Source organism: Cricetulus griseus (genome assembly GCF_003668045.3).
Source record: "Cricetulus griseus strain 17A/GY chromosome 1 unlocalized genomic scaffold, alternate assembly CriGri-PICRH-1.0 chr1_1, whole genome shotgun sequence".
In the NCBI taxonomy this organism is placed as follows: domain Eukaryota; kingdom Metazoa; phylum Chordata; class Mammalia; order Rodentia; family Cricetidae; genus Cricetulus; species Cricetulus griseus.
The window spans coordinates 106,243,789-106,254,172 of record NW_023276807.1 but is presented as its reverse complement, the minus strand read 5'-3'; the positions used below and the strand labels follow the sequence as shown (position 1 = coordinate 106,254,172).

At 48.8% G+C, this 10,384-nt stretch overlaps 1 protein-coding gene across 2 annotated transcripts in view; it reads right to left on the bottom strand.

Annotated features, from left to right (window-relative positions):
* The window catches only part of Crmp1 (collapsin response mediator protein 1), a 48,481-nt gene continuing 38,097 nt past the window's right edge, over positions 1 to 10,384 (bottom strand). For both annotated transcript variants that reach the window (XM_027387072.2, XM_027387073.2), the window contains exons 10-14: positions 8,904 to 9,045; positions 7,633 to 7,803; positions 5,388 to 5,567; positions 2,859 to 3,024; positions 1 to 1,023 (exon numbers count right to left, since the gene is read on the bottom strand). In XM_027387072.2, coding sequence (XP_027242873.1) covers positions 932 to 1,023; positions 2,859 to 3,024; positions 5,388 to 5,567; positions 7,633 to 7,803; positions 8,904 to 9,045 — 751 coding nt within the window. In that variant the 3' untranslated portion in view covers positions 1 to 931. The remainder of the gene's footprint in view (positions 1,024 to 2,858; positions 3,025 to 5,387; positions 5,568 to 7,632; positions 7,804 to 8,903; positions 9,046 to 10,384) is intronic.

Sequence of the window (10,384 nt, the reverse complement as noted above, 5' to 3'; positions counted from 1 at the left end):
AACGGGCAATTTAATTTCTTTATTTTTTTCACAAGCTTTGAATTCAGAAATAAGAGCCACCAACAAGTCAGTTATTAAGTAAAAATGGAAGTGAATACAAAGGAAAACTGTACAAAACTTTAAAAATCTGACTGCCCCACTGACCTCCTTGGAGGGACAGGGACTCGGGCAGCCTGGGCAGAGCTGTTACCCCACCATCCTCAGGCCTGAGGGAGGTGTCAGGACACCCTGTTCTGGGTGTAAGCCTGGCTGGGCCCAAAGCCCAAGGCTGGCTAGAAGAACACACAGACCAGAAAGACACCATGGCCAGATACAGGGACCGGGTTGTTGACACAGGACGTGGGTGATGGAGCTCTATGACCAAGTGGAAGGCTTCCCTGCCATTCTGCATATTCACAGGTCTCAGTCAGGGTGGGGATGGGGACGACATCTTTCTAGTGAAGACTCTCAGGGTAGAGCCTTCATTTTTAAGAGTTTGGGAGTCTCCCCTGGGGGCAAAGATCTTGGCATCGTGTCTATGTCGGTCCTCGGCGATGTCCATCAGCCGCGCTCAGACTTGCATACGTAACTTACTAACATGCATCCTATCCTAGAACAGCTACAGGGTGCAAAGGAACCATCACTCAGAGGGTCGTGGAGGAGTGGAGGGAGTGGTATAGGACAATGCTACACCTGGGGATCACTAGGAAGGGAAAATGGAGACACCATGCTCTGAGGTGGAGTCGGTGTGAACACACACTGTGGGCAAGGAACTTCCAGGCAAACACACCACACTAGTACCACTTCTTCCTAAACAGAGAAGGAAAGAGCATCACTCAATCTCCCCTCCATCAGTACCAACTAAAACTGTGGGCTTCAAAAACACAGACAGGAAAAGGAATGGACATTTTTCCCGGAATCCTTCACTCTTGCATATCTGGCTCATCTGAGGTCAACCGAGGCTGGTGATGTTGGAACGGCCACCAGGGGGTGCCACGATGCGATGGCCTGTACGCCTTGGATTGTTGTCATCTATCTGGGCACCTGAAAGAGACAGAAGGCCAAGGGTGTGTGGGATAAGACCTGTTTACATACCTTTGTGGGTATTACAGCCTCCCTGATCTGTAGACCTGTCTGAACTCTCCTGGGTACCTGCAGTTCTGGGGAGCCCCTCCTAGGTCTCTGACCTCTGCAGAGTTTGGCCTCACTTAGGGAGTTCCTACTGTGTACAGGAAGACTTGGTACACTGGTTGCTCTGAGAAGACACATTAGATTGAGAAGGTAGGACTCATGTCCACACTGGTTTGTCCCCAAAGCCCACTCTCCTTTGCACAGTTCCTTGCTCCAGCGACCGTAGACTAACTGCATGTAGACTAACTGACTTTCCTTCTGACTCTGACTTTACAGGACCTGTTAGGTAAGAGCCTGCCTTAGAGTACAGATCCGGCTCCCCAGCCATCTCATTGGCAGCCATCTGTCTTCCTGGTAACTTGGGACTCAGCCTATCTCTTTACTCATTTCCCTTCATAGCCCACTGTACCAGCTTGCCAAGAGACTGTACCATGAAAATACCCATTAGACTAGCACTCTGCACCTATATTCTGCCTTTGAAGTGGACAAGGGTGAACTTGACAGCAATGCAGGAAAACCAGCTATGTCACTGGCAGCAATAGTGACACGTGGTAAATGTCCATGAGGCCCTGAGGGCAGCACCATAGACTTCAAAGTGAATCGAGGTCCCTAATACAGGCTTGTTATTTCATGATATGATAAATCTACAATATTTAGCTGCTTGATGGGACTAGAGAGTCAGTCTGCAAGCTGGCTGTAAGATGCCACCGTCTCCAGGGCTCCTCACAGCATGGAACACTAGACAAGATGCTAGGGTTGTGCTTGGGGTCTCTGTGCAATAACATCAGCCACCTTTAACACCAGAATTGCACTCAGATAACTATTCCAAGAAAGGAATATTGAGAGCGAGGTGTTCTGGAGTCCCCTGACCCAGTACCCACCGTATTCTCCCTGCAGGGTACCTCTCATCCTATAATTTAAACTGAAATTTCATCCTTCTCTCAGCTCCTGCCTCCCTCTCTGTTACTAGTACATACCTTTCTGATATGACCCACTGACCTACTTTATAGCCCACTGCCTGCTTTTACATAGCTCATGAGCTCATGTTCATGTTTTAAATGGCTGCATCTTAAAAAGCCATTGAATGCAACATCTTAGCCTTTGAACTATGGAACTCAGCAGGCCTCTTGGCTCATCTGAAGCTGTCCAGCTGTGCATCACTCATCATCAAATCCCTAGGACCCTGCACTGGCTCTAACAACTGGGATCATTTCAAGGACTGTGCAATGCTCCCACTGTGTGTGTGTGTGTGTGTGTGTGTGTGTGTGTGTGTGTGTGTGTGTGTGTGCGCGCGCGCGCGCATGCGCGCACGCGCGCGTCCTCCTGTGGCCATCTGGTAGTTGCAGGTACATGTAATCCTGGTACTTTGAAACTGAATTTTGTGAAACTTCAAACAATACCAGAAACACACCACCACCTTGTGGGGATGACAGAAATTCCAGATTGTGCTTCCTAAGCATGGAAGTGCAGGGAATGGCTGAGGGCCAGGCACAGAGCATGTACCCAGCAATGACAGGGCCCCAGCCTCACACCTGTCCCTGGGCTCCACACTTAGCCTCACAGTATGAGAGGGGAATGCTTAAGCCCACGGATGACTAGTGCCATGTCAAAAATGAACATGTTATGCTGCACTCTAGAAACACCTGCCTATGTTGTGCCTCAGGGCACAGCAGAGAGCATGCCCCTGGCCTTCTGGCCTTCTCCACTTATGCCTGAGGCCATTGAGGAGCCTGACTACATGAGACTACCTGATAAGCTGAAGTTTGACTGGTGGAGGTTCCTGATGGGTGGGGGTTGGTGTTTGGAAGGCGAAGATTTGGCAGAAGGAGCAGGAGCTGCATGTTTGGGTGTAGCTGGCACCTCGTACACAGGGCCATCGTACATTCCCCTGGAAACACCGTGCAACCCAGAAACCTAAACAGAAAGACGGAGGGGTCAGATTAACATGTGTCTGTACCTCTGCCCTGCCAACAGAGGGACCTGAGGCCATTTATCTGAACATCACACATCTGCTCACACCAGCTGCACTTGTGTACACACAGACATGTGCCATGGAGCAATATGAACATACATTTACATGCATGCATATGCTCTGCAGGTGAACACATCTGTTCGCATACATGCACACACAGCTTCATGCTGAAGGACCTCAAGTCATTTCCACACAGTCACTTTCCCTGCCACTTCCTCTTCTGCATGTCCTCGGGCCCAGACTACAGTATTCAAGGGCCAGTCTTCCTATCTTTACAGAAGTACATAGGCAGATGAGGAACCAGGGGCATATGACTGGTTAAAGGATGGGGTGGGGTGAGACAGGGAGGGCAGAGGGGTCAAGGAGCTCCTTGGTGAAGACCTCAAGAGGGCAGACCACTACCATCCAGAGGCAGAGGAGGCCCACAAAGCCCATAGCTCAGAAGGGACCCATGGAGCCTGCTGGAGATCCTACACAGCACAGAGAACTTCAACAATGACCAAGAGAAGCATCACTGACTCCAGGACTCAGAGAGCAGCATTCATCCAGGGAACTGTACAAGTCCCTCTAGGGGCCAGTGGTGGCAAGGGACCATTCCCTGACCCCACATCCAGGCTCCTCCTCCAAAGCTGGCAGGCTCAGCCTGTACCAGTTGAATGGCCCACCTTGACCCTGTACCACTCTCCTGTCCCACAGCCCTGCTGCCTGACTACTAAGGCCTCCAGTGACCTGTGCACATTTCTTAGTCCCTGCCACCCTGCTTCTCATGGCTTCCTTCAGTCACCACCCTTCCCCTGGATTCAGAGTGACTAAAGGCAGGTTCTGTGTGCCACTCCCAGTCTGGCTCCTGCCTGCTACCCAGGCATAAGGGCAAGGAACCCTAAGTACAGCAACCTGTTCCCCTGATGTAAACTGATGACTTAGCATTGGGTTAGGTATTTTCTCAGTGACATTAGCTGTTTGCCATTGGCCTCAGTTGCAGACCAGGTAAAAGGGGCTACAGTCCAGCATGCTGCCAGGCCTTGGTGGGGAGTGGGCATCCCAGCCATTTTGGTACCTGAGACCCCAGGCCCACTCTGCCCCTCCCCAAACTTAAGTCTTCCCACCTGATGCACAGTGCTTGTGATGTTTGTCTATCTGGTGCTGTCCTTGTGGCAGAGGCACAGACAGCTGACAGATGAGAGCAATTCTGGGGTCCTAGGGCTGGGGGAAGGTGTCTGGCTGTCCTGTCTGAATTAGTAGTGTTGTCACTGAAGCACAAGAGTGGAGGCACACACATGAACACACATCCACTCATGTACAAATGTGTATGCACATCTATATACAACCCGATATGCAAAGCACATACCTGCATATAGGCAGACATGTTCAGCACATGCAATGAATACACATGCATGCACAGCACGCTCAATGGGCATATATCCACACATATGCATACATGTATAATATATACAATGGATAAGTGAACATATACATACATGTGTGCATAGTACACAATGGGTGCACACATATGCATAGTGGTATAATACAAGCAATGAAAAAATGCACATCCATGCATTCGTGCACAGTACACACAATGGGTATGTGCACATGTGCATGCGTGTGTGATACATACGATGGACATACATGTATAGTAGCCAAAGAGTACACACACGTATGCATTTATACTACACACAAGGAACAGAGACAGCAACATACACAGCTGGCCCTTCTAGCATGCATCATCTCTTGGATCATGTGAGTAACAAGTTGACATGTGACAGGAGGGTCACAGACAGGGAGGACAGACACAGTGAAGAGTCCAAAGTTCCCTCCTCTGAGTCAGACAAGGACCGTGCCTGCTCTATGATTGGATGGAGGCCTTCCAAGGCCAAGTCTCAAGTTCTTGGAGAAGGTAGATACAGATCTGGCAGGAGGGGGGATGAGAGGGCTAGGCAGGTCAGGAGGGGAGCCAGCCCTCAAGGATGTTGGGCTGGGCATCCTCACTGTGATGGCTGGGTACCTGGGGAAGTCTTTTCTGCCCTGAGAGTCGTGTTCTAATCTGGGAATGAGGCCCATGACCCTCCAGAGGGCCATGATTCTCCAAGATAGGGCAGGACAGAACCCCAAGAAGCTCATGGCCACTTCTCCCCCAACACAGCCTGCAAGGCCCTGTAACTTTCCTGACCTTGTCTGATCACCTGGGCTTGAGATACAAGCCCACTTAATAGATGAACAAACAGGGGCACATGCAGCCATGCTCATCAACTCTGCAAAGGACAGAGCCTTTGGTGGCACAGCACAGGCCCTCCATGCAGGTGCTCACCTTGTTCCTGATCCTGACACGCTGGTAGAGGTGCTCTGGGAATGGCTTCCGAGGGATGAAGCGGCCCATGCCCTTGCTGACACTGATATTTCCATCCTCAAAAACAATCTTGCCCTGGCTGATGACCACCAGAGGTGAGCCGTGACACTCCATGCCCTCGAAGATGTTGTATTCCACGGTCTGTGAGTGCAAAAAGCCCAGATTTACTTCTGTGCCACACCCAAGGCTTCTCCTGCATCAGCACGACACATATAATATGATGCTCTGTAATAAGCATTTCCCAGTGACTTCTCTGTGTAACAGTCCACTCTGTGTAGCAGACAATGAGCAGCACCTGCTGGGACTGACTGTTAACACTCACCTTAGGCATCTGGAATGAGAGCAAGCTTCTCTGTGGACAAGCACTATGGACATTCTGGTCGTAATGTACATTTCTGTGACATCTTTTGTGGGGGAGAGCTTCCTAAACCGAAGTCCAAGGTCAAAGGATATGTAGGGGTTTCCCTAAAAGACTTACAGCACACCGGCAAATCACATCCCAAAAAATGAGGCCCAGTTTACCCTTCTGGGTGAAAGGAACATTGCACACTTACAGTATGAACACTGGGCAAGGCCGTGTTGTCACTGTCTCATCAATTGGAAAGACAACAGTCTGAGAGGTGGCTCAGTGGGTAGGGATGCTTGTTGCCAAGCCTAATGACCTGAGCGCTATCTTTGGGACCAACTTGGTGGAAGGAGAGAACTGACTCCCTCAGCATGTTCTCTGACTCCACATGCCCCCTCCGCAAAAAAAAAAAAAAAAAAAAAAAAGTTAGCAGAGGATCATGGCTCCCAACACCCTCATCAGGCAGCTCACAGCCCTGTAGCTCCTGCTCCAGTGGATCCGAATCCCTCTTGTGGCCTCTGCAGGATCTGCATTCATGTGCCCAAATCCACAGTTAAATACACACATATACAAATAGTTTGAAAAGTAAAATCTTAACAATAATAAAAAAAACAACAGAACCTCTAAAGACCTGCATTTTGTTTGTGCCACTTGAATAGGACGGATACTCAATGCCATTAGCCAACTGCTACCCTCCAATGGCTTGTCATCTATTCTTTTCAATTGTGTTTATTTTTTATCAGTTATTACAACAGTGGGTTATGTGTGGTTGAAAACCAAGTTGTTTGAAGGGTATCTGGAAGAAAATCTTCTCTACCTCCAATGGAGCAGAGTGCCTCCCTGCTTGTAACTGTCCCCCACATAAGTGCTGTCTTATTCTACTCCTTACCCCAGAGAACCTCAGCATGAGTTCAAGGTTGAGAACTCTTTAAAGTTCTTCAGCTGCTGACCTGAATCCCATCATGCACTTAGGCTACCACTGATCAGCCCACTTCCCAATATCAAACAAATGTCCTATCTGTTTGATGCTCTTGTTAAACACACTGTGTGTGCCATCCGCATGTGTGATCACATGATCTCCATCACCCACAGAGGTGACACTGAATCCCAGCTCTGGCAACACTTGAGTCTCTCTGCTGCTGTGACAGTATCCTAGGGGCACACATTACACCCTGGAATCTGTCTCTGCACCTGTCCTTCTTGATGCTGTGACCAGCAGCCAGTAGTGACAGCAGGTCTCTTCCCCCCAGTAACACATACATCTGCACAACCCTTACCATGCAACTGTTTCTACACTCCTCTCTATTCATTAGTCTCACTGTATTTTCCCACCTTGCAAAGAATCTAGCCTTCCTTTGGTAAGGAGCAGACCTCCAACCCCAATCCTTTGTTTTTGGTTTTGTTTTGTTATACAGTCCATTTTATTTACTTTTTTTCCTGTAGCCTGCTCACAAACAGAACAAATATTACCCCTGCAGTTTCCAAATTTTGCACTTCGATTTCCATTCAAAGTTGTCATTTTGAAAAGGTATGCTGGGGACTGGAGTGATGGCTAAGGGATAAGAGCACAGACTGCTCTTCCAGTGGGCACAATGGCCAGGAATAGATGTATCTGCCCTGCGTGCATAGCTAGAGAGAGGCAGAGGGAGAAAGCATGCTCACAAGACCGTAACTGCAGCCTGGCTTAGCTTGTTCAAAGCCCCTTCTTGGCATCTCTCCAATGGGAGAAATGCAAGTGGCTGAAGCAGCCTCATGGCAGATTTGGAAAGCCCCTGCATCACTTTTAACCAGCATCTGAAATGACCCAAAGGAAAAATTGCCCATGCAAACTAAGAGTATCACGGATGAGCTGGAACTTACTGATTTATGGCTTTTGGCTGTGATGGTCTTCATCTTGTCTGGGTCCCAGATGACTACATCAGCATCAGAGCCCACAGCAATCCGACCTTTCCTGGGGTACAGGTTGAAGATCTTGGCTGCGTTGGTGCTGGTGACAGCTACAAACTGATTCTCATCCATCTTGCCAGTAGCCTGAAATCAAGACCCATACACTGAGGAGAAGGAGAGATGGGCAACAGACCTGGGCCTTCCAGTGGGGTCATCACAGATGGAAACCAGACTCCACTGAGAAGGCCTGGTCTGATCAGAGCAGTACTAAAAGGGACTGCAGAGGCCTGCTGGCACCTGCACTAGAGCCACCATGATGACCTATCAGTGGTTCTAGGCCCAAGTTTTATATAAAGTAAAAATCGGGCCCAGGAGATAGCTCAGTCAGTAAATTGTTTACCACATAAGCAGGAGGAGCCAAGTTCAATGTCCAGAACTGATGCAAAAAGCCAGGTACAGCTCAACACACCTGCTATCTTAGCACTGGGGAGGTAAAGACAGGAGGATCCCTTGGGCTCAGCAACCAACCAGTCTTACACCTACTTGGCGAGCTCTAGGTCAGAGAGGGACCCCGTCTCAAGAAAAAGTAGGTGGGAGGAGCTGGAGAACAGCTCAGTGGTTAAAAGCACTGGTTGTTTTTCCAAAGGACCCAGATTCTGTTCCAAGCACCCAGTTGATAATTTCAATTCCAGGGTCTCCAGCACCTTCTTCTGGCCTTCAAGAGCATAGTCACACATGTGGTACACAGACATACATGCAGCTGAAACACCCACAACACAAACAATAATAATTAAAAATAAATGAGTAAATAAGATGGGGACTGGTAAGATGACTCAGCTGATAAAGATGCCTCCACCAAACCTGATGACATGAGTTCAATTCCTGGGACCTGGTATAAGGTGAGAGCTGACTCCCTCTGAACAAGCTATCCTCTGAATATCATACAATGCACCATGGCACATGTGCACCCACAAACATGCACACATGAAGATAGACACACACAATTTCTGGTGAGCTAAAGCACACTTCCATCCACCAGCCACTTTTCATCCTTCATTCAAAGACTATGATGACAGGAGGTGAAGACTGGAAGCCTGGGGCTAGTTTCCCAAGAGTCCTCTATTCCCATCTCTACTCTCAGGTGAGAAAGGAAGATTTCAGAACCGTGAGTCCATACCACAGTCCTGGAGGGGCCAGGCAGGGTAGGTCTAGAATCTTTCAGGAAAGAGGTGGACTGGACTTACCACTGCCTTATCCCAGACAACAGTCATCCGCTCCTCTATGCCATTAACGCCCTCAGGGATCAGAGTGAAGTTGTCCTTGCCTACAGCTTTCTGGGCGGTACTGTAGGGACAGTGGCCACTACCTGTGACCTGCAAGTCTCCACTGGCAAAAGCAGAAAGAAGGCATAGTTACACTCACTGTGAAGAGCAGTCCCTGTCATGGGCCACCCAGCACAGGAATGGTACTTCAAAGCCCAAAGTTCTGAAGAAGGCATTGACATCAGGAATTTTATCTCAATATTTTTTTTCTGGTGTTCAGAATTGAACTCAGGGTCTAACACATGCTAGGCAAGTGCCCTCCCAGTGAGCTATGTTTCCACCCCTATCTCAATAGACAATAATACAGTCAGTCATCCAAAGTCAGACTGTCAACTCAAAGCCTGCTGGTACATGCCTATGTCCTATATGTTAGGAACCTTCCATCTGCAACCTGAGCCTGATGTCTCTGCATGTCACAGGAGAGTCACACACACTGACATGTTCCTCCTCAAGTGAGGTTGCTGGTCTATGGCAGCTGAGGCTTCTGTGCTGGGCTCAAGAACAAATACTATTTCTGGGTAATGGTTGAGTGACACATATCTCTGGGTTTGTCATTTGGTCCCATGAGAGTTTAGAAGCAAGGACCATCCTGAGACTGAGCCTGGAGACTAGTATCAATGAGGACAGGGTTGTGACTTGGTGCTTGCAAACGCAGGCTAAGGCTGTCCTCTATTTTATAGTTTTAGAATACATAATGCCAGACATGTGCCTAAGAATTGTCCTGTTTAGAACTGTCTGTACATATATGTTTAGCAAAGCTGTATCATACACAAGCTGTGTGCCTGGAATGGTGTGAAGCCATGGTGATTGTCATCAGACAATGTCATGATAGGTGTAGAAACACAACCACAGCAGGCTGGGACAGGAGCACTGCAGATGAGCTGAGTTGCCATTGCAAATCTGATGAGAGAAGACACCTCTCTGAGAAGGAAGCAAAAAAGAAGCTTCCAGCAAAGGTCTGGAAGCAGTAAATACCAACCAACACGAGAGAGTGCTAGACAGGGTGTGGAGTACAAAGGCCCTGAGACACAGTGCCTTCTTGGGGGTGTTGCTGTCACCCCAAGACTCTGCAAGGGCAGAGATGAGGTAAAGTCAGCCTGGAGAAAGACCAGGTGAAAGCCTAATCAAGGAGTAGGGTCCAGGTCACATTCTGCGCTCTGGATTCCACATTGGGAGGAGAAATCATGGGGGTGTTCTCTTTGGTCCCACTGATATTTAAAGTGCCTAAGCACCATGGACAGTGAATAGGGATGGCATCTTGGAAACAGAGTTCCAGGGAGGCAGGAGGCGCCAGCACACTGAGCCAGAGTGGTTATGACCAAGGGGGCAGGACATCGTCAGTTTCTACAGACTATGGTCATGTTCCTGCCTCTTTCTGAGTTGGCTAAGACTATAGGACAGCA